Source organism: Cervus canadensis, chromosome 23, assembly GCF_019320065.1.
Source record: "Cervus canadensis isolate Bull #8, Minnesota chromosome 23, ASM1932006v1, whole genome shotgun sequence".
Classification (NCBI taxonomy): domain Eukaryota; kingdom Metazoa; phylum Chordata; class Mammalia; order Artiodactyla; family Cervidae; genus Cervus; species Cervus canadensis.
This window is the reverse complement of record NC_057408.1, coordinates 15778106-15803327: the sequence shown is the minus strand read 5'-3', so window position 1 is coordinate 15803327 and position 25222 is coordinate 15778106. Positions and strand designations below refer to the sequence as shown.

The 25222-nt window shown below is 36.0% G+C and overlaps 1 protein-coding gene and 1 non-coding gene across 3 annotated transcripts in view; both read right to left on the bottom strand.

Annotated features, from left to right (window-relative positions):
* The window catches only part of RELCH (RAB11 binding and LisH domain, coiled-coil and HEAT repeat containing), a 113250-nt gene that overhangs the window by 39077 nt on the left and 48951 nt on the right, over nucleotides 1-25222 (bottom strand). For both annotated transcript variants that reach the window (XM_043444211.1, XM_043444212.1), the window contains exons 11-16: nucleotides 18039-18151; nucleotides 13521-13611; nucleotides 10759-10830; nucleotides 6805-6945; nucleotides 6206-6370; nucleotides 4007-4154 (exon numbers count right to left, since the gene is read on the bottom strand). In XM_043444211.1, the coding sequence (XP_043300146.1) occupies nucleotides 4007-4154; nucleotides 6206-6370; nucleotides 6805-6945; nucleotides 10759-10830; nucleotides 13521-13611; nucleotides 18039-18151 (730 nt within the window). The remainder of the gene's footprint in view (nucleotides 1-4006; nucleotides 4155-6205; nucleotides 6371-6804; nucleotides 6946-10758; nucleotides 10831-13520; nucleotides 13612-18038; nucleotides 18152-25222) is intronic.
* LOC122425898 lies at nucleotides 12170-12245 on the bottom strand. Its single transcript, XR_006265050.1, has one exon. It is a non-coding gene; the product is annotated as a small nucleolar RNA SNORD36 (small nucleolar RNA).

Sequence of the window (25222 nt, the reverse complement as noted above, 5' to 3'; positions counted from 1 at the left end):
CATGTGAACAAATTTAACAAATCTCAAAAAATTAAGATTTTATGAGACTAAATATCTAGTAAACGAATACGAAATGAGAGTTTGCCAGTAAAAAGCAAAACTTTAATTTAAAATTTGCTCCAAAATAGGATCTCAGTTAAAATATGGATTTGAATTTGGTTTAAAAAAAACAAAGATAGTTATAAATCCACCAGACTGCTTATGTCAATAAATAATAACTATAATAAGATATTTCCTTCATGGAGTAAAAAACTAATAGGTTGACAGCAGGGAAAAATTGTTTAATACCAGAGAATAACCTAAAATACACTAAAGCTTGAGCTGAACAGGGTTCTTAAGTATTTAATCTCCAATATTAAATGCCTTATTTAGAAAGTTTTCCATAATTTGATAAACATTAAATTAATATAAAGTGTTAAAAGCAGTGACCAGTAAGATAAAGCTATATGTAATAATAATTAAAAAATTATTATAAATACAAACTTTAAAAGTTTTTGGGGAAAACTGAAAAAATGACTTTTAAAATTGTGTAAATAAATATCGAATATACATTAGTATATTTTCAAATTTGAACATATCAATAAAATTTATGATCCTACAGATCACAGATTCCAGGTCTTAGCTGACTCTTAAGTGACGAATGCTACCAACAGCTCTTTTTTTTTTTTTTTTAATTTTTTATTTTTTCAGTGGGTTTTGTCATACATTGACATGAATCAGCAATAGATTTACACGTATTCCCCATCCCGATCCCCCCTCCCACCTCCCTGCATAAAGGTTAACACTCTAAAAAGACGCAATGAAAGATGCAGCATTTTCTCAAAGCATATGAATGGCTTAATGATAATCATTAAACTTACGAAAACATGAAATAACTTTTAAAATGCTGAAAGACAAAATTAAGACGGTATTGTCTTCCTATGCTTCCTAAGGTATTTAACAATATCTTAAGTACAGATAAAGATTGTCCCTTGTTAGTTAAAAGTCTCTACTTGCTATCATAACACACAAACAAATAAATGAATTTAGGTAAAATGGTATCCCATACTCTCTGATATTTCTGCATGAATCGTCATTATCTCAACCTAGGAATCAAACAGATTTGGACAGTGAGGGATAGCTGTACCTCATATTTCTATATCATGTTGAAGCACATCTGATCATTTCAAATAGGATTATATCGTAGTGGTCACAATCTGTGATACTACAATGGAATGCATATTATTCCTTCAGAAATATGACAAATTACTGAAAAACAGTGGAAGAGTTAAGAATAAAATAGATAATGTTAAGATTTATTATAGGAAAAGTGAGGTCCAAAGATTTAAAGCGAGGTCCAACAGAAGCAAAACAAGAAATAAGCAATTACTTGGATAACTCAGGGGTTCCCTGGAGGCTCAGATGGTGAAGAATCTGCCTGCAATGCAGGAGACTGGAGTTTGATTCCTGGGTTGAGAAGATTCCCTGGAGAAGGGAATGGCTACGCACTCCAGTATTCTTGCCTGAAGAATTCCATGGACAGAGGAATCTGGCGGGCTACAGTCCATGGGGTTGCAAAGAGTCGGACATGACTGAGCAACTAATACACCATGGACAACTCAGTTGTAAAAGATAAGTAGTTGGAATGATAAGTTTGAGGTTTAGGAACCTCAAAGTACTATTCTATTTAAAAGGCTTTTTAAAAATTTAACCATCTAACTTGTGAACATACAGAAAAGTCCTCAGAATGCCATTTCAATAGACTGGCAAAAAGCTAGCATTTTATTGTATAAAAATTACCAAAATTATCCAAATCCAGCAAAATAACAGCTGCTATGATTCTTTAATGTATTTCCTTCCCACCAAAATGTCAGCTCTATGATGGCAGAGATTTTTGTCTGTTTTATTCGTGAGTGCATCTGAAGTGTTCAAAATAGTACCTTGCATAAATATTAGCTAGTGTTGTGGAATTTTCATTATTTAAGCGAAAAACAAATCTTCACTTGTAATAAACTGTATCCCAAATTATATAGATGCGCATATAGACAGACATATTAGACACAGCTATATAGATAGACCCTAAATATGGATATAATATTTCCTCATTTATAGTAAATGTATTATAACCTATATGTGAGTATAACAACATTAACATTTACAGCTAAAAGTCAGAAGGTCAAATTAAGTCAGTGAGAACTTAAGATTATTTTTGACATGATAAAGACATAATCACAAGGAAAGGTCACATAAACATCTGTTCAGAATTGTAAAGTAGTTTTGAAAATTTTCTGTCTAATCTCTAGCATGTGCTTGGCCATAGGCGACACTGAAGAATTATTTGCTAAGTAAATGAATGATAGTGAATGCTATGCGGTGAACTGTGTCTCCCTTAAAAATTTGTATGTTGAAATCCTAACCCCTAGGACCTCAGAATATGATCTTATCTGGAAATAGGACTGTTGCAGATATAATTAGATAAGATGAAGTCACACTGGAACAGCGTGGACTTTCGACGCAATATAACTGATCTCATAATAAGGGGAAGTTTGGGCACAGAGACACGCACACGCACACACACACACAGAACAGAATGTGAAGATGAAGGCAGAGATTGGGGGGATGCATTTACAAGCCAGAGTACCAGAGATCGCCAGCAAGCCACGGGAAGCTAGGGGACAGGCAGGAAAGAGCTTTCCCCTCACAGCCTTCAGAAGGAGCCAACCCTGCTGTCACCTGATCGTAGACCTCTCGCCTTCAGAACTGCACGACAACAAGTGTCTGGTGTTAAAGCACTACGTTTCTATTACTTTGTTATGGTGGATGCAGCAGAATAATGCAGTGAGATAGAAAGAAAAAGCGAATTAGAAAGTCACTACGCAGCTGGAGTGCCTTAGTGAGTGAAGGGGTAAAACTAAAGTGGCCAGCTGTGAGCACTTTGTCGTTTATCATTAAGTCTGAAGTTTCATTCTCCTCAGTAATTATAATTAAAAAATATTAAACTAACTCTACCCTATCCATTCTCAATTTTCCAAGTAAAACTAGCATTCTTACAGTATATACCATTTTTATGCGATGCTTCACGCATTGTTGGATATACTGCTTCATATCCCAGAGATTACAGGTGGCCTGGTTTACTTTATATGGAAATTGTAACACTTGCTTTTATACTCCTGTTTATTAGAAGCCCAGAAGACATATGAATAATTTCATAAATCTGAAAATCTCATACATACTAATAGTTTGTCTATAGCCATTTATCCTGCGGGTTGGGTGCTGTGGGGCTACCACGTGCCATGGATCAAAGGTCACTTACTGGTTAGCTGGACTCTGAGTTAAGAAAATAATGGCTTTTGCTATCAATTTCATTTATTCCTAAAAATAAATCATATTCTTTTTTCTGGAGGGGAAAAAAAAAACTGTGCTGCATATGCTTATATTCCTATCAAGGACACAGCAGGAAATAGCAATTACACTTTCTTTCCCCTACTGAAAATAACACAAAATAGCTGAGGAAGAAAAAAATTACAAAGAAAATGAAAATGAAAAGCTTCACGAACTGGCCCTGGTAACTATTAATTCAGCTCTGTTAATAAAAGAAAACACTTCTGACTTACCACACTGAAAAAAAAAAAGGCCACAAAAAGGCTCTAGATTAAGAATGGAGAGGAAGAATAAATATTGTAAAATAACACCATGAGGCTTATCCATAAATGATGAAGCCATGTAGCTCCCCTTAGGTATCATACAATCTCTGACCACGCGGTCCCACACATATAACACATTTTAGTAATTATGCTGTCATACAGTGACTTGTGGAGAAGGAAATGGCAACCCACTCCAGTAATCTTGCCCAGGAAGTCCCATGGACGGAAGAGCCTGGTGGGCTACAGTCCTCGGGGCTGCAAAGAGTTGGACATGATTTAGCAACTAAAACAAAGTGACTTTTACAATTTCAATCAAAAACAATTCTGTGGGAAGCTAAGCTGTCAATGTTCTACATCTCCCTTCCATAATTTAAGCTCAATACCTTCTATCTGTGGCACGTCACCATGAAGCTTGGCTTTGCTGGAGAAGGGTGCATTCTGTAGCACTAATGCAAAGAGAGATGGGATCAAGGACTGCAAGGCAGACAGATACATGTGGAGCTTATGTTCATCCAGCCCGTGCTCGCCTTCCTGAAACATAAGCAGGAGGAAGCTAATTTAGTCTCCTGAGAGCATGCATTTATGATGCTCTTCCTTTCAGCGGCAAACAATAAAACATTTAACGACATGTATGTTAGCCTCACAGTAAACCTAATGGAGATGACCAAGAATCTTTTCTCAATTGCTCTGAGTATGTGAAAATATGAAGAGCTAAAGCACTGTGGGGGCTTCCCTGGTGGCTGAGAAGGTAAAGAATCTGCCTGCAGTGAAGGAGATCCTGGGTCGATCCCTGGATCAGGAAGATCCCCTGGAGGACGAAAAGGCAACCCACTCCAGTATTCTTGCCTGGAGAATTCCATGGACAAAGGAGCCTGGTGGGCTGCAGTTCATGGGGCTGGACTGGTTGGGCACAGCTAATGTTTTAACTTTCCCAAGGCACTGTGGACGTGATAGAATCTTTTGTATGGAAATCTTCAGGGTGAACATCAGTCATTTCATTTGTATGGAACTTCTTTCACAGGATTTTTCTTTTAAGAGGGTCTTAACTTTTGAAATTTTAGAAGTCAGGTTAAAGATATTAAAGTGATCAAAGGAATCATTTTAAATGCTCAGCTGTTAAACCAGCAGTAGCACTTATTATTTTCTCTCTACTTCCGAACTCCTTTCATAGATTTGATGACAACTATATTTGCCAGTATTTAATGCACTTTAAAATAATTCACTGTAAAACGCAGAAGAAATTTCAAAAGGAAACAAAAGAAAGAGATAATAGAAACAACAACCAAAAAGAGTAAAACTACCACTATGGTACACAGAAACCAAGTATTAAAGTGAAAAATAGAATCGCTAGAGGTAAAAGCATTTAATGCTGCTCAAATCCACTTGGGATCTCATTATATTATAAATAACAACTGTGTCAGAAATACCAGGTATGTTAGGTTTTTTTACTATCAAGTTCTAAATTAGTTAATTTCTTTATGGAACATTACCCGTGCTGAATACTGCAGCTATGTTTAGCAGCAATGTGGAACTAGCTGTGTTATGGAGTGGAACAAAAAAACCCGGTATGGATCATTCTCAGAGAGAAGGGATGAAAATATTTAAAAAAAAAAAAAAAAACTTGAGAAAAACTCCCTAGGTTTCATAAAAAGAAGTACTTCAGTCTGGCTTTCTATTTATAGTCTTCAACATGCATTTTGAAATTTATAGGAAAAAAATCCTATTTTTAAATTAAATGCACATATATACATGTAAGACTATACACAGAGTAGTATATATATACATATGTTAAAATACTTTATGTTAAAAGTCTTATAAAGATTCTTAAAATCTGGGGGTAGAAAGGGCAACAGTGTCATTTCAGAGGCTGATATCTGATCCTTGTCTTGTCATTTGACAGTTGTGCTAAGTTAAACAGTTTCCACACCAAAAGACCAAAATATAATTCAAAGAGTTCTAAGAATGAAATAATAGATTTTATTTATAAAACATGGTACATAATGTGTACATAATACACACAAAGAAATGTTAGTTTTTCTCCTAGACACTGAGACTTTTACTACAAAAATTAGTTTCATTGTATCGACTTTTCTTCTGTTCTTAGGAAGAATGGAAAATTCATTTTAAAGAAAAGAAAATTCATTTTAAAGAGTGAGGGCATGAACAAATGCAGTGAAATAAAGTTAAAACATTTTGACATTGTGTAAACAAGAAAGCTTTGAAGACTCATATTTTAAGTTATCTCTGCATTCTGGGGACAGAAGCTGATACTTTATCTAAAGTATTCAAGTATTCAGAAGAGGTTAGGAAGAGGCAGCCTTGGGAACAGTGTCAGAGTAGGTGCCACAAAGGTGCTATTTTAGCTAACAAAGTCACATCGCGCCCTTTCTCCTTAGCTTCAATCAAGCAAAACTTCCTCAAATCTCTCTTGGCTCCAGACCAATAGAATCTTTAATGGGTAATTAATTAGAATGTTCAGCAAAGTGATACTTTCTATCTTTGCTTCCCCAACATTCTTTCAAGATGCCTTAAAACACACCTTTAAAATTTCTATTAATTGTATAAATAAAGGAAGCGTTTACCCTGAGAAGTTTTTCAATCTTGTTCAGCAATGTGGGTAGAAGGTGAGACTGTAAATTTCCAAGTTCTGTAGTCCAGGCGGCATAGGCTGGTAAAAATACTTGATGTGTGGCACTAACGACTCTTTCTGAGGGATCACCCAAGGCTGACAGCAACAGTTCAAAACCCTGCCAAAAGGAAACAGACACAACGCAGATTTAAAACAAAACAGAAGCCTCAAAAACACAATAAAATGTAATAAACATACATTCCAATACATTTAGAAGACATTTGAAGCAAGAAAGAAAACATTCATAAGCCTGCCTTCCCCAATTTCTTTAAAGAAAAATGTCATGTATCCACTGAGGGGGAAACCAGAGGGAAAATGGCATGCTTGTGGCCAATTTCCTGCCACAAAGCTGTGGCAGATACTATAAATGAATCAAAGCATTTTCTCCTTGAAATTGCAGAATTGAAACCAGGCAGCCAACTTTAACTTGTTCAAGTTGACACATTTGCCATCCCTACTATAGATTATGGGGTATCTGAATCAGAGGTTTGGGATATTACACCATTTGGAATTTTATAATGGAATAGATGGGATTTATTCTGAAAAGCATACCTGCTGATATTTGTCTGGGTCATCAATATATCCCATAATGATACCAAGGCTTTTGATCACAGCTTCTCTTACCAAATCTGCCTTATCTTCCATTAACATTTGTTGCAACATTGAAAGAACCAAGGAGCTACGGATCTCTTTCTGAAATAAACAAGAACATGTTTTAGTATTTATTTATACTAGCAGCAGAAAAGAATAGAAAAAAATGACAGATATCCATGTATTCACAATCCAGATTAAATATATATTAACATGTTGCTATGTTTGCTTCAAGTCCTCATTTCTGAAACACAGAAGACATTATAGACACAGCTGAAGTGCATGACTCTCTTCCACCCTCCCCCTTCCCCTAATTCTCCTCTCTAAAGATACCATTTACCCTGAACTTGGTATTAATCATCTCCCAGCATATTTCTGTATTTTTACTACATATGTGCCAATCCCTGAAACCTTCACAGTGCACTCTGGCAAATCAACAGTCACCACTCTGCCATAAAGAGACTCTTCTGTGTAAAATGACTATTCTTTCTATTACTACCTATGGAACTCAGAAAAGCACTGATAGTCATAACAACAGGAGGGATTATAAAAATCACTCTGGTAATCAAAACATTTGCCTGGGGTAGGAGTATGGAAACTAAAATCCTGGTGTTGCTATTTTTTTCGAAGAACTGAGGGAAAAAGAAAAAAACAGAATGATAAAATATGAGAGTAAACTTTAAAAGCACTTACAAAACTGCATGGCTATTTTCAGATGCTACTATTAAATATAATGTCAACTACTATTGTGTCTTAAGTTTCATATAACTTTTACCCCATGGATTCAGCCTAATTAATGTCTGAGGTTAGAATAAAGTGTCATTGTTTTCATATTCTTGCCCTTCCTTCCCTTTTTTGTACCATTACTGTAACTTGATCAATTTATAAAATTCTTTAAACCTCAACTTGTTCAGGTCACCTTTACATTTAACAGTTACAATAAAAGGAAATGACCATTTCTGTAACTCTCTAGTTAGTGTGATTTGGTATGCAGAGCAAGGTCTGAAAGACATTTTAAAATATCTAGTTTTGTTTTGATTTTTAAAAACAAAATATATGTAATTATAGAAAAGTTTGGTCAAATTTAGGGTGGTGAATATACCTTTTGGTACAGCCTTGTTTATTTATCTTTTAGGTTAAATACTGCTTCCCAACGTTTCTTTAAAAGTGTATTAAAAGGGCTTTTTGGTTGATATCTAAACGGGCAATAGGACAGAGATAAGCAAACCTCAGCTGGGTATTTGCTTTGCAGCGGTCAAGGCTGAGGTCAACTGTGGCAGTTTCCATATGCTAAGGAAACCCACGGGACAATTTAGGAGGCTTCATGCCATCTGAGCTATGACTACACTGAGGTTCTACTGCTGCCAGTTACAGTGGGGTAACGAGGCAAGTGGAGCTCCACACAGGAAACATTAAGCTCATTATTAATGCTGCTTAGTATTCTAGTACTAGGAGCAGTGTGGAACGGTTTCTTCCTTCTTTGAGAGCATGTGATGTTCAGCTCTCTCCTGGAACAATAAATAATAGGATGCTCAGACTCACTCATGGATATCTACCTACACAATTTATCACAATAAGATAATTTCCTCTGAAAACATATGAAAACACTAAAAAAAAAGTTTATGCCCAGTTCCTGGTGGAAGCATGGGAAAATAAGAACTTTCATGCACTGCTAATAGGAGAACAATCTGTGATGTCCTGGCGATTTAACACTGTCAAAATAAAAAAATGCACATGTCAAGAGAAACAAGATACAGAGGTTTTAACAATATGTGAAAATGTAAAATGCATGGTTTCCCACACAAGGGATAAATAGATCATTGTACCGTGTGATTAATTCTGAGTAAGAAAAATTTTAAAGATATAAAAATGTAAGCTTGCATATGCACGAATTTTTATTTTCTTAAGTATTCGTTAAAAACCATTAACCACAGATGTCTGTCTTTGGAGAGAATGACTAGGGCCAAGGAAGTCTTTGATTTTCATCTGTCTGAAAATTTATTTTCAGCAACAACATTTCTGGGACTGGAGACTAGGAATTATTCTTGAATTATTCTTTGTATTTTTCTGTATAAAAAGAAAAGATAAATTTTATTTTTAAAAAAGACAACTGTCTGACTCTTGGGTCTCTCAGTCTTCACTCACCCTCACACTAAAGAAGGTGAGGGAACGGCAAATGTAACGTGAACAGCTCATGTACTGCTGCACAGTCCCACTTTTTGTGCTCCTTTTAAAGAGCAGTCTTATGGAAATGACCCTTCGAGGCAGCGGTCAGCAAGCTGGGCCAGAGAGTCTCTGCTGCAGCTCCTCATACGGCTGTTGCAGTGTGGAAGCAGACACAGACGAGTCACAGAAAGGGTGCGGCTGCGTGCCAATAAAACTTTATTTATAAAACAGGCTGTGGATTCCACTTGGTCTCCAGACTGTTCTTTGCCAAGCTCTGCTTTAAATTACCATTGTTCAAAGGAAAATGACTCTTGACGTCACCTCTGGCTTCCATCCCCTGTAAGCCCTGGACCCATCAGGAGACACCTCAGGAGCACAGCGGGCCAGCGTGCTCAGTCTTCTTCCTGGCGGGAGGCCCTTGGCCATTTAGAAACTAACGAGCACCTCAAACAGCTTTTGTTTGGGCAGGGAATATCTGCTGACATTTATCATATCAGAAATTAAAAATGAGAAATTTCAAATTATTAACGCATTAAAAACAATTAACTTCTTAAAGGTTAACATGACTAATGAAATTGCAACTTTAATGGAAATAGCTATAATCAAAAAAACTAGTGAGAGGAACAGTATTGCTTTATATTGTGTTGCAAATCTCAGTGACGTCTGACTTAAAAGAAGACAGGTAGGATCGTCTTATCTGCTCTGCCTTCAACTGTATGTTGCTTGGGTGGGAGTGCATAAGAAAACCTGGCCTCACAGAAACACGTAACTGAGAAAGGGAGAAGTATCTTCATGGCCTCTTCTGATAAGAAAAGACGCTGTCAAGCTCTGAATGGTGAATACAAGTTTTCCAAAATTCTTGTTCTCATTAGAAGTTCTAATTTTATCATTGGCAATGAACTGTCTACTTGTTTTCCTTGAAGCAAGGCTCCATGTCACTTATCTTCACGAAAATGTCTGCCACATACCAAGTTTGAATAATCACAGCTTGTTTTTCAGTGACCTATCAAGTAAAATTGGTGTCCCACGAGAAAAGCAGCTGGTGCAGCTCACAACTCAGACTATCTGAGTGCTTGCTTTCTGCAACAGCCATCAGAGTTCAGAATGCAGCAAAAGGGCTTACTATCAGTATCTTCCAGCTGATCATACAGACTATTAAAAAAAGAGGCATACTTAGGATCAAAATTTAGTAGAATTAATAATTTCACTGATTCACCAAGTTTATTTTTAAGTGAAGTTGACTTTCTGTGAGTGCCCTGTAGTGAAGAATATGATCATTATCTGTCTATCTGGGTGTCACTGCTTTGATCAGCGCTAATGTGCTGCCACTGTTGCCCATTACAAATTTTGCTGCACCAACACTGTAACTGTCAACACAGAGAAAAGGACAAAAAATGTTTTAATATTATTATGAAAATAATTTTCATCTCATGGACCTCTTCAAAAGGATCAAGGAACTCCCGAGGGTCCTCCGACCAAACTTTAGAATTCCTGACAAGGTTTAATATATTTGTACTCATGTAAAATCAATGGCTAATGTTCCCCTCTGTCTGCAATGTCACACGGTATCAATGTGAGCTTTCTTTATTCAGCTCATCTTCTTCCTTTGTTAGGACAGAATGTGGATTAAAACGTATAATAAGACACCTGAAAAAAAGGATTCTCTATTGCTAAAAAAAGAAGGAAGAAGGAAAAAAAAAAAAAAGAAGGAAGAGGTTTTTTTTTTTTAAGAAAAATTACAATTCTTACAGGAAGGTAAGGTGCCAGTGCTCCACAAGATTCTGCCACAAGCAATCTTCTTTCTGGGTATTTGTGATTAATCTAGAGTAAAAAATAAATAAATCAAACATAAACAACATACCCTCCCTTCCTCCAAAACAGAATTATTTTTCACCACAAATCCTGTTAGGAATGCAATAAAGCTTCTTTCTTTCCACTTCTGAGGATACCTATACCTGGATCAGGATTAAGGGACTCAGAGAGAGCCTAAAAAATGAGATCACAGGGGTTATCTGTTGAAGAGAAAGAGGATAAAGCAAAGATAAAAATACGGCAAGGTGTCTAGAGATTGTGGGCTTGCCCAAGACAGCTTTCCTTAGGATGTCGGAAGCAACCTTTTCTTTCCCTAGGAACATTATTATGTTTTCAAATTTGGAAAGTCCAGCTTTTAGATATTTACTGATATGGCCTACAATATGCACCAGGAATGATCCTTCATTCCTCTTTTTTCCTCAAGGATTAAGTTGCAAATCATCAATGATTTAACCAAAGCTCCTGACTGGTGTTATGACTGTTTTTAAAGTAAGCGATGTCAATTCATCCCTGCTTGCATATGCAAGATGATGGGGTTTTACTATTGTAATGACTACACTGAATCATAACAAAAAATAACAAAAACAAAAAAATGACACATACTGGGGTTTGTTCCCATATATCTTCTTCATAGAATATAAATCTTTCTTTGACTGGAAAAGAAGTATATCTTTTCTCATATTCCCATATGAAAAGGTGACATAATTCATTAAAGTATTGGATGCCTAAAACTAAGAAAAGAAATTATGCAGCAATCTACTGGGCAACAAACTGGAGGCAGGCGGTTGACAGATCCTGATAGCCATGTTTATTCGGGTTACAGAAGAAAGAGGTGGCAGGGGGAGTTGTTGGTAACTGAGATCTCTGAGTTAGAGTCAGTACAGAAACAGTAACCTCGAGACAAAATGGTTTGAGTGTCACAATGCGTCACACGCAAACTCACACATCTCTTTACTCTAGCAGGGTGAGGCTCAAAATTAAATGTACACACAACAATCAACTGTATTCCTACATACTTTCAATGAACAACCAAAAAAATACAGAAAATTCTATTTACACAATAGTATTAAAAAGAATAAAATATTCAGGAATAAACTTTAAAAGTATGTAAATTATATTCTGAAGACTATAAAACATTACTGAAAGAAAATTTAAAAGACCTAAATAAATGGAGAAGTGAAGTGAAGTGAAAGTTGCTCAGTCATGTCCGACTCTTTGAGACCCCATGGACTATACAGTCCATCGAATTCTCCAGGCCAGAATACTGGAGTGGGTAGCCTTTCCCTTGTTCAGGGGGTCTTCCCAACCCAGGGATCATGCCCAGGTCTCCCGCATTGCAGGTGGATTCTTGACCAGTGGAGTAAAAAGCTCAGATTTTACTCTTCACAGTGATTCCAGGTGAAGAAATTCAAGCATCATTGCCAAAATAAATGGAAAGACATCTTAAACTCATGGATTGAAAAGTTCACTACTGGAATGGCAACATTCTCCAGACTGATCTACAGATTCAAGGCAATCCTTACAATGTCAGCTGGCTTTTTTTGCAGAAATTGACATGTTGATCTTAAAATTTATACAGAAATTAAAGGGACTCAGAATAGCCAAAACAACCTTGAAAGACAAGAACCAATTTAAGGGTTGGGGCTTCTTTTGTGGGTGACAAAACTGTTCTAAAATTGACTGTAGTGATGGCTGTGTATCTCTGTGACTACTAAAAACCACTGAATTGTAGACTTTAAATAGGTGAGTTGTATGTTATCTGAATTACAATCTCAATAAAGCTTAAAAGAAGATCGAAAAACAATTTAAAAAAGACATGTACATATATAGAACTGTAGAGAACTGTAAAATCAAAGTTGTGTATATTGTTTCAAACTTAACTTGATTTTCAGTGATTAGAGTCTTACCCTAAATTATGTGCATTACAAGCTACAGGTAACATAGGGACTGTCAAGAGATAATATGAATATATATAATGTTCCCTTTCAAATAATGTCTCTAGATTACTAAATTAGTAATGACTCTATAAATTTTAAAGAAAAAAATGAATATCTGAAGAAAGTGAGAATTCTCGAAGACCATATACTTTAGCAATATTCTGGAGAATAATATTTTTTCTTAAGAACAAGTGACAGAGCAGGTATAAATAAGGCCATGAAATCTGTCTTCGTAAGTAAGAAATCCATCTTTTTAAGATGGAACAATGAGTTACTTAATGACCTAAATGTCAAGTGTACAAAGTCAAAGATCCTGAGTTCTAGAGATGACAGGAACATTCAATATAAAACCAGAAGTGTAGTTAGTAAATAGTGAGTTGAATCATAAATACACAGACTTCTTACATCAAAGGTTTACACTTTATATTCTGTATATATTTGTAATATATACAAGTATACAGTATATACAGATACTATGTCTATTATTTATCCCCTTACTTATACATACACAGAACCTCTTGCTTTCCCTGAACTCATTAGTTTTTTTATATTTTTTTTTGTATTTTGTATCTCACTTGATTCAGAATAAAGCAAAACATCCCAGACGTTTCTTATGCACTGTTAAACCACCAGGCTGGGCAACAAAAATAGTAGCATAATTTATATCCCACACATTTTCTAATAGCATTTTTAAAAGATAATATGAGCATTTACAATCACCTAGAATACAACAGCTAGAGAAAACCCAATATAGCTATTTACCTGTTCCCAACACTGTGGTAAAAGTTCAGCTTCAACACGTGTGGGTCCAACATGACGTGCAAACGCCACACAGCCCGTCAGTATCATTTGCCTGAAAGACAGAATGAACGGATGTCGACTATCATTTGCATTAGAAAGCGCGGCCTGTAGTATCATTTGCCCGAAAGACAGAATGAACGGATGCAGACTAGCATTTGCGTTAGAAAAGCGCAACCAGGACTCAGGGTTAAAGAGGCAGCTCTAATCACCATGGAGCACAACTAGTTTTGTAAGATCAAATTTGACTGTTGACTTTTCCCAATGGATAGGCTGCCCCAAGGGAGTGAGTTTCTTAAGACTAGTCCTTCCAGCAACAGCAACACCATTTGAGAGATATTGTGAAGAGATTCTCTACCGCTGTAAAGCTGAATCTCCTAAATTAACTTCCCATATATATAATACATTCTGAGATTATCCTTAATGCTTCCACTTCTAATGAATTTCAGTTTCTAGTCACTAAATCAATCTATGATTACTTTCCCAGTATTCTTATAATTCAGTTTCCCAGGTGGCACAGTGGTAAAGAATCCACCTGCCAATGCAGCAGACCCAAATGACATGGGTTCGATCCCTGGGTTGGGAACATCCCCTGGAAGAGGAAATGGCAACCCAGTCCAATATTCTTGCCTGGAAAATTCCATGGACAGAGGAGCCTGGCAGGCTACAGTCCATGGGGTCGCAAAGAGTCAGACATGACTGAGCAGATCTCTGTAATTAAAAATTATGATACCGTATTAGTAAAATGATACTTCAGTGAGATTTTTTTGGTATTGAACCCAAGATAACTGTGGTAGGTAGCTTCTGACATGACTCCTAATGAGGTCTGTCTCCCGATATTCATGCCTATGTGTAATCCCATCTTGGTGAGTGTAGACTGGACCCAATGATTTGCTTCTAACGAACAGAATAATGGCCAAAGGGATGAGATGTCACTTATGAGATCAGGTTACAAAGGCCTGTGACATCCATCTCGTGAGACAGTCTTTTCTGCCTTCTCAGCTGGCATGCTCTGAAGACACTACCATGTTGAATGGTTTCATGTAGAGAGAAACTGAAGGCAACTTCTGGCTATAAATCAGTGAAAGAGGAACCAAGGCCTGCATTCCAAAGATCCATGAGAAACTGAATCCCGCCAATGACCAGCCACGTGAATGAGTTCAGACGCAAATCCTCCCCCCATGGACCGTGAGGTGACTACAGCCACAGACAACACCTTGACTACAGCTTTACAAGAGACCCAGATGAACTGACTCACATAAATCACAATACAAGTGTTACTTTAAACCACTTTCTTTTGGGGTAATTTGTTATAAAACAATATATAAATAATTACTATGATAGTTTCATTTGATGATAGATTTATAATTCAAAATTTTGAAAAAGATTTTTCGCTTTTCAGAATGAAGGTACATTTAAAATGACTCTGAAAGTCAGAATGGTAAGGTTTTTTTTTTCTTACTTCTGATTATCCAGGACTTCAAAACCAGTAAAGCTTGATGGAAAAAAAAAGCATGTTTTCCATAAATGTTTCAAAGTAGCCAACTTTAAGGAAAACCAAAACAGAATGTTTAATTCATATCAACTATAAAAGCAATTACTCATTGCTGTTTCTTAAAATATGTCTATTTAACCGAAAATTGAAGAGTGACTACGTTTCTACTTAGTCTATCCGAGTCAGCTACAACTGTTCTCTCAGGCTGAGGAGAACAGTGACAGACAGTAAGTATATGGATGGTAGGAAAATGTTGAGCCAGTATGTCTTCATTGTATATGGCAGCTTCCTTTCACCATAACCTTCTAATTTTTATCTATATGATTTCCCTTTATACTTATGTCACTGTCTTCTGTGATGGCTTCTCAACTTTTCTTTTTCTATTTTCTCCTACTTTAGGAAGGCAAGTAAAGTGGATAAAAGAAAAATGGAAGAAGAAATTCCCAGGCTTTAAGCTAGACATTTAGCTTCCTACCAAAAATTTCTTCATTTCTGATCATTTCTACCCCTACTAGTCTGTTAAAATAATGAGAAGTCATATACATAGGTTTCAGAAATATTTGATAATTATAATAAATGAACTGTTGAAATTTAAGCATTTTGAAAAAATGTAAGGAAGTATACACTTGTATAAGACCTTCATGAGAAATAACTTTAAGTTGTGAGTCACCATCACTATATTAAACATGTACAAATTTGTTCAAAAACTGTTAAGCCCCTCAAAATAAACTTCTTAGCAGAATTAAGAGTCACAATTCTAAAAAGTAGGTCAGTTTTGAAATATACTTGAAAACAGAAAAGATCAGATGGCTACAGATTATTAATAGCATTGGAAACAGACTCCTGTGATAGTAAAAATACTCTTTCTACTTGTGGGAAATCATAAATACTGTTCCTACTTGTGAAATTATTTGACTGGTATTTGACACAATGGGCTTCCTGTGTGGCTCAGCTGGTAAAGAATCCTCCTGCAATGCAGCAGACCTGGGTTCGATCCTTGGGTTGGGAAGATCCCCTGGAGAAGAGAAAGGCTACCCATTCCAGTATTCTGGCCTGAAGAAATTCCATGGGCTATAGTTCCAATACTCTGGCCACCTGATGGAAAGAACTGACTCACTGGAAAAGACCCTGATGCTGGGAAAGATTGAAGGCGGGAGGAGAAGGGGACGACAGAGGGTGAGATGTTTGGATGGCATCACCGACTCGATGGACATGAGTTTAGGTCAACTCTGGGAGTTTGTGATGGACAGGGAGGCCTGGCGTGCTGCAGTCCGTGGGGTCGCAAACAGTAGGACATGACTGAGCAACAGAACTGACACAACAGGTGGAAATATGGTGTTAGTTACGGCTGCTAGCGAAGAATTACCAAAAACAGAATATAGCTGCGCATAAAACTGGACAGTCACACAAGGAAGCTTGTGATTCAGTTAGTAAAGAAAAGTAATAACTGATTATATGTCAAACTTATGCTAATTTAAAAATTTTGCTTTATTTTTTATTCACATCAAATATAGCTAACAGTTTAGCTTATTTAAATAAATAATTTTATTTCTGAAAAGTGGAAGATCAACTGAGAACATTTGTGTGTAAATCCTGACGTATCTTGACCTGAAGTCAGGCTGTACCTATCAGTACTTTTGGCCACCAGGTGGCAGCTGTTAGCTTTACATGAAGAGTCTGTAAAAACAGGCTATGTAAATTGAGATATTTTTGCCTTGCATTCTAAAAATGACAATGTAATAAGTAGTATTTAATTACTAATTAAGTTTCCAAGATAGGAAATAGTATTTTCAAGGAGAAGATAAAATATTTAATTTTCCTAAATAGCACCATCAAATTGTCCTCCGAAAATTTTCAGTTTGCAAAGGATGGAACCTGATTGAATTTCCCTTACTTCTATTCAGCTAGCAGGTAGATTAATCTTGACTGGATCCTGAAAAAAACATGTCTCTCTGCTTGCTCAGGTATATTTTAATAAGGGTAGGAAAGAGACACATGTTCACAGAGTTTACAAGTCTACATGACTTTTTATTCTCATGGTGGAGAGATTCCTTGTGTTTTAAATTTTGGGCTTGATTTGTCTTATGGTTCACTTTATAATTCTCCAACATTCTCAGAAGAGGTAAAAACTGTAACAGTAAAACAAGAACTAAAATGATATCAAGTTACCTAATCTTAATGTACAATTCTACTGTTTTGCAAACATATAAGCAAAAATTATCAGATTAAGATAGAAAATTACAATGTGGCAACATTTCAACAGCTCAGTCTTGTCCAACTGGTGCTTAGTCTGCTTACCCTCCACTAGGATATTCTGTTCACGTTCACACTTGCACAGCTTCTCCTAGTGTTTAAAAGTCTACTTTCTGGGGAGACATCTATCACGATTGCCTGAGCAAAAAACCCATTCCCCTTTCTTGCAGAAGTCTCTTGGCTATGTGTCTTGTCCCCCTGGCCCCACCACTCTCAAGCCCCTCACCACCCCCAAGTACAACTCATTTCTCCACTCAGGCATCCTTGATTGTGGCGTTTGAATCAGGACTAAGCAAAACACTGTATCCCTCTAGCCATACCGAAACTGCTTTACAGACAGCTTGGTGATGCAGACATTCCTATGTTAAATATTTTATTTCTGGTAAAGCATAACTATTAAGACGCCATGTGGTATCTAGTTCATCTGTGGAGGGAAAAGGGAAATATTTAGGAGTTCTTGGAAATCAAATGTGAAAGAGAAAAGCAAAGACTTAATGGAATAATTAGCAGTCCAAAGACAACTAACACAAAGTGCAGAAGTTCAACGTAAGCAGTTGGAATGACAAGAAGGAAAACACTGTAGGGCACTGTGAACAAGGTCAGTATTTCCTTTATCAAAAGAGACCTCAGACAGAAAAGATGGCATTGAGATTAAAAAGGGAATCATGATGCCACATTAATAAAATGAGCAAGTAAACACTATATTTATTTCCCAAAGAAGCAGTCATATTCACCTCTGCTCATCATCTGGCCTCTTGATCAAATTGAAAAGTATGTGGAGAAGCTGGTCTCTCTCCTTAGGCTCAGGATGCAGGCAGGCTGTACACAATATGAGGGGGATCAACTCCTAAAGAAACACGAAGGTGGAAAAAGTCAAAGTAAAAATGCATTGCAGAGTATTCTTTTCCCCCCAAAGTATTCATAAATGGAAGTTTTAAATGAAATAAACCTCAACATAGAGAGGAGCATATTTTTATTCTGTAAGGCTGATAATTCAAGAGAAAAACAGAAACATAGTTATGGAGTGATTGTGCAGAAGGTGCATATCACAATGCAATAAAGTAACTTATGATTGAACTAACCTTGTTTTCTCATCCAATACTTCCCAAGGGTCTATTACCTTTTACACTAAGCAACATTTTATCTTACTAAAAGCTGATATAGTAGTTTAAATTTTGAAAGTGCTTTTAAATAAAAACTTGCAGAAGTTAACTATATTTTAAAACCTAAAATGAAAAACAGAAAATAAAGATAACTCTTCATACTTCCATAAGCACAGAAGGATCAGAAATAATTAATAATTTTATACCCTTAGCACCTAACCTAGTGCATAATTAAAAAGACCATCTTCACAGGTGCTGAATGCTCTCCATAAAAGCATTTGCAGAAATGTTCTATATTGAAATGAAAATTTTAAATATTTTGTTCCACTTTCAACATACAGAGGTAAATTTAGTATTTTCAAGGAAACAGACAAGAGTTTACTTCTCTTTTACAAAGTATTTGAAAATTAAAGTTTTTTTCACATTTTAATTAAACTGAGGCAAAATTCTAAAATACATTTAAAAGATATCAATTTTTTTTCACTTTAGAAGTAGATTTGAAAATCTAATGAAGTAAAAGTTCAAAAGTGATAAAGTACTTTTGGAGAGAAATCCTTTAAGTCATTTTGCAGATATTTTAAAGAAATCCCTAAATTATTAGGATATAATAAAAAGGGCAGAATGATTATTCCCATTTATTTTTCCCATCTACCTCCCTACCCACCAAAAAGTACTAGCAGATTTAAAATAGGAATCAATCACTATGTACTAATGCATGACACTTTAAAGAAAAGTCTACATTATTCTGAAGATGCTCCCTTAGAAACAGATGATATGCTTTTAGAGAAGTTGAGATTGAAACTAAGGCATGACTAGAAATCCTTTCCATTACTTCTAATGTCTTACATATATGATGTTAAATTATGATTACTCGGTATAAACCTAAATTCAAAGCAAAAAGATGTAGATAAGAGGAAAAACAAATCTGAGAAGCAAAAACAAATTTAAAACACTTATTCTGCCATCTTTCAATGGCAACCCACTCCAGTGCTCTTGCCTGGAGAATCCCAGGGACGGGGGAGCCTGGCGGGCTGACGTCTGTGGGTCGCACAGGGTCGGACACGACTGAAATGACTTCGTAGCAGTAGTAGTAGTAGGTTTTAGATTAGTGAATAACTTAAAAGTGGGGAAGATAATTTTGCACTGGGAATGGAACAGTGTATGTATGGGTCCTTGTATTTTGATGTTTTCCAAAGATGCTTACTCTGAGGCTTGATGGGTGAGGACCAATAATACCAAGGCTCCTCAGAGAACCCACTGAGATGCTGAGGGCCAGTGACACTATCGAGAGCACTGGGGTGGCGCGCAAGCACAGCCACTGAGAGTGAGAGCTTAGAGCACTGGGGTGGCGCGCAAGCACAGCCACTGAGAGTGAGAGCTTAGGATGAAAAGGCAGTTATTCTACAAAGTACCAACAAAAAGAGAGAGTGTCTTAATGCCTGAAAAATCAGAAAGGCCCTAAGTATTTAACTTGTACTTTTCCCTCATGGCCGATCTTTCTCTCCCGTGGGTTTTCTTGCTTTCTCCTAACCCTTCTTCCTGCTTCCCAATCATCTCCAAACATTCACTCTTAAACTATCTCACTCTATTCTCTTCCTATTGCATTACTCTTTAAAGAAACAAAGTTATGAAGTGTAGGTAAGATATCTGCTCTAACTGCAAGTACGTGCATACACCCTCTGTTTAAAATACAGAATAACAGTTAGTTTCTTTATCTCAAAAACAGGTATACCAAAATAACTGTGTTACAGTTTACTTTTTGTGCCTTACATTTTCTTTTCCTTTTTTCTTTTTTTTAAACCACGAGGCTTAGTGACTCTTAATCAAAGAGGAATTTTATGTTATATATTACTGTAATGAATCTTTTAACTGGAATGTGGCTACAGATGTGCCAAACCAAAAACGCTAAACTCGGAGTTCGAAGAGCTCCTGTCTCAAAACTACTAAGTACCAAAGAACCCAGTGAAAACTGTGAACTTCTCTTGAGTTTTTGTTTCCTCAACTGAAACATACAGGAATTAAGCTGAGTACAGAAATAAAAAATACATATATTATGTCATTTTCTTATCTATTGCTAATAAGATTGTTAATTTTCCTTTCTGAGATCAAAGCTGGCCTCAAAACCCTTCTCAACACAGCAGCCATTACCAACCAATCCAAACGGACACATAGGAAAGGAAAAAAAAAAAATTGTCACTCCTTGTCTCCTTGAACTCTAAAATTCTGTGAATTTAGGGCTTTAGAGAAATATTCTTCCACTTTTCTCAATCACAGTTAGTAATAATTTACACTGCCATCTGTTTTTATTTCTTGCTGGCTAAAATAGCAAATGTGGGAAGTCAGTGCCAATACACTTTGGTTGATACTCTACGCCAAGGAGAACGGGGTACATCCGGGCACCTTGATGGCTGTGGCAGTTATGAAGTGTGCCAGATGGCTTCCTCTTCCTGAGCATCGCTGAGCTGAGAAGAGGTCCAGAAGGTGATGGTAGGAAAAAGTGGAAGCTGTAGTCTGTTTGTGACAGAGCCATCAGGACTTTAATTGCTAGGTTATGACCAACTTCAAATATCCTCATTTCCTCTTACTTTATCATTCATTTAATCACAACTTCTAGTTATACCATTCTTCAAATAATGAATTCTATAATGTGATAATTACAATAATTAAATAATCAAATAATGAATTCTGCTGTGCTGCCTATCTTACGTCTTGTAAATTCACCGTTTTCAAGCCTCTGACGTACTAGTCTATCCACAAGACTCTATTTAGGATTTTCACACTACAGTTGACCCTTGGACAACACAGGTTTGAACTGTGCTGTGGGTCCACTTATATGAAGTGTGTGTGGTTAGTCACTCAGTCCTGTCTGACTCTTTGCAACCCCATAGACTATAGCCCGCCAGGCTCCCTTGTCCATGGGGATTCTCCAGGCAAGAATACTGGAGTGGGTTGCCATGCTCTCCTCCAAGAGATCTTCCCAACCCAGGGATCAAACCCAGGTCTCCTGCATTGCAGGTGGATTCTTTACTGTCTGAGCCACCAGGAAAGCCCAAGAATACTGGAGTGCATAGCCCATCCCTTCTTCAGGGGATCTTCCCAACCCAGGAATTGAACCAGGGTCTCCTTCATTGCAGGCGGATTCTTTACCAGCTGAGCTACCAGGGAAGCCCACTTATATGCAGATTTTACCCCATAAACATGTACTACATTACTACACGGATCTGTGGTTGACTGAATTTAAACTTATACTTGGATACTCAACTGTGTGGCGGTCAGCACACATAATCTGTGCACTGTTCAAGGAAGGGTCAATGGTACGCATAAATGTATAGATTTGAATCAATATTCTCCCATTGGTATCATCATCTCCAACTGAAAAAATCTAGTGTTTAAAATAGTTTCCTTATAATTCTAAATAAAATATTTAAAAACTGGCATCTAGATTTTCAAAAGACAATGTGACAGTGGTTTTAAAAATGTCTTTGAATAATAACCATGGCAAGATAATAAGGCTTTGATAAACATGATATCCAAAAGGAATCCATCCCTTGTCTACCCCGCATAAAAACGTTACTGAGTCCATATTTCAAGGCAGCAGAAATTTTAAATATTTTCAAACATGCTTTATCAGTTAACATGTACTGAAGTGAAATATAAAACTGATCTCCTACTGATCGTTAGAGAGGAAATCAGTGTAGTAATCCAATTACAGAAGGTATTCCAGCAGTTTCTTACCATGGACACTAGGAAAGATATTTCTAAGGCCTTTAGAATTCGTTAATCTAAAAGACTTAGTAATCTGCACTTTACTCAAGTAAATGAGTTTCTGCCATTTTGACAACACTAGTTCTCTCCATATGAAGGACCTCCCACCCCTCCTATGAAATTTTGTACAGAATTAAACAGGAAAGGCTTCCAGTATTTTTCTTTCAGTTCTATAAGTAAAACAAAATAAATTCTAATGATAATAAAGAAATCATTTTCAAGGTAGTAAACGTCTTCAGAGATGATTACATTTGATTTAATGAAAACTTTTACTTGACTTTCTTAGTCTTTAAAGATTAGTATGTGTTCAGACTACAAAAACAGAAGAAAAATAGTACTTAAACAGGATCTAACAATGTGAGTGATCAGATGTTAAAGAGAAAAGATATGAACTAGGAAATGAGATCAGGCACAATTTAAAATTTAAAAAAGTATGGGAATGTTGATATGATAATGACTCTAAGATCTGAAAGGAATCTAAAATACAAAAGGAAGTACTGCACTTAGATCAGATGCCAGTGAGGAAATGTTTGAGTACTTCAGGTCAGGAAGCAAAATTCTACAATTCTAGAAAGGTGATATCAGTTCAATTAATTATAGGTCACCACTTGTCTTCACTATTCCACTGAAAATATTTCCTATAACCCAAGCTTCGAAAAAATTTTAGATGGCTGTTACTAAATTTTTTTCATCTAGTCTTTTGCCTAGGAATTAAGCAATAGTGAATTACAATTTAAATTCAAATACTGATAAGTATACACCCTTTGATTTGGATTTTCAGTTGAAATTTGTCATGACGTTGGTAGTACATATAAAGAAAAAAAAGCATTACAAAGACATATAAGGAAAAGACAAGATTACTCACCTCTGGAAAAGTTTTATACTTCAAAGGCTGCTAAAATACCTATTTTTAGAATTATTAATGTCTATAACTCCCAGGTCTCAGCCTTTAGGAAGCCTAACTGAAATACTTAAGTGACTTTTAAACTCTGGTACTGCTAAACAGCATGTGATTTGCTCTGAAAATTACAAGATACACACACACAAACACAACATGGGTGAAGAAGGTGGACCAAGCTTACGCAACTTACTATTTACTTTACTATACTGTACTACTACATTACACTCATACAATTATAAATTATATTATTACTCTTGAGTTAAAAATTTACCATAGAGCAACCACAAATGGTAATGTAAAGGAGTAAAGTTTGGTTTCTTAGAAGATGAAGATGAACAAGTCTTTAGAGGTACTAGCTAGTTATTAAGGCTTTTAGGGAATTGGTGCTCTCCTGTATCTTTTTTCTTTTTCTAGCTTTAATGATACACATCTTATACAACACACTCTAAAACAGCCAATGGGTCAAAGGAATCACTCAGGAAATTAAAATACTTTGAGATAAATGAAAAACAGAACATACCAAAACATGTGAGATGCAGCATAAGCAGAACACAGAGGGAAATTTATAGCCATAATCACCTACATTAAAAAAAACGAGATTCCAATTCAACAACCTTGTCACAAAAAGGAAACTAAACTAAAGGCCAGCAGAAAGAAGAAAATAATAAAGATTACAGCAGAGGTAAGTGAAATATAGGACCCCAAAAAAACAAAAAAAACAGAATCAACAACATCAGAAGTTGGCTCTTTGAAAGGATCAATGCAACTGACAATCTTTTACCTTGACTGACTAAGATAAAAATAAAGAAGATGCAAATAACTAGAATCAGAAATAAAGGAGAGGACATTAGTAACAAACTTAAAAAAATTAAAAGGATTATAAATGAATACCATAAACAATGGTCCACCAACAGGCTAGATAATAAATGAACTTATTCCTAGAATCACATAAATGACCAAAACTGACACAAGAAGAAACAGAAAATAAAAACAGACCTATAACAGGCAAATAGATTGAATCAATAATTAAAAAAAAAACCTCTAGGATCAGATGACTTTGCTTGTGAATTCTAAAACACATTTAAAGAATTATTAATACTGATCCTACTCAACTCTTTGAAAGAACAGAAAAGGAGGAACAATTCTTAACACATTCTATGTGCAAATACTATAAAGAATTTCCTATTCATAAAATACAAGAGTTAATGGTGTTTGAATGTCAATATTCCTCAAAGTGATCCACAGATTCAGTGCAATTCCTATCAAAATTCAAATGACTTTTATGGCAGAGACCAAAACTGAGCATCCCATTACGTGGAACCAAAAGGGGCCCTAAATGGCTAAATGATACTGAAAAAGAGAACAAATCTGGAAGACTCATACTTCCCAATTTGAAAACTTACTGTAAAGCTACAGTAATCAAAACAGAGTAGAACAGGCGTAAAGATAAACATAAACACCCATGGTACAGAATTGAAAGTATAGAAATGAATCCAAACATCTACATCAAACTGATTTTTGACAAAGGTGCCATGACCATTCAATAAAGAAACAATTGTGTCTTCAACAAATGGTGCTGGGACACTTGGGTAACTACATGAAAAGAACACAGTTCTGAACTCCTGCCTCACTCCATATATTAACAAAAAACAAAACAAAAACATGGATCAATCACCTAAATATAAGAGCTAAAGGTATAGAACTATTAGAAGAAAATATAGGGGTAAATCTTTCTGACTTTATTAGCTTTGGCAATGGATTCTTAGATGGATACCAAAAACATAAGCAACAAAAGAAAAAAATAGAGAAATCAGATTTCACAGAAATGAATAACATCTGTCCATTTAAGGACAACATCCAACTACAGGACAGAAGAAAATACTTGCAAATCATATATGAGGTCAGAGTTTAATATCCAGAATTGTAAGAACTCTTACAATTCAAAGACAAACAATCCACTTAAAAAAATGGGCAAAGGATTTACTAAAATTTACTGCATGTGAGATGATAGCTCAGGGACAGGGGAAGAAAAGCTCTTATTGTACATCTTTTCATATTCAAAAGATGTTAAACCATGACTATACATTATTTAATCAAACCTTACACTCTGTTTTTAATGCTTTTAAATTATCTAGGATATTGCTATGAT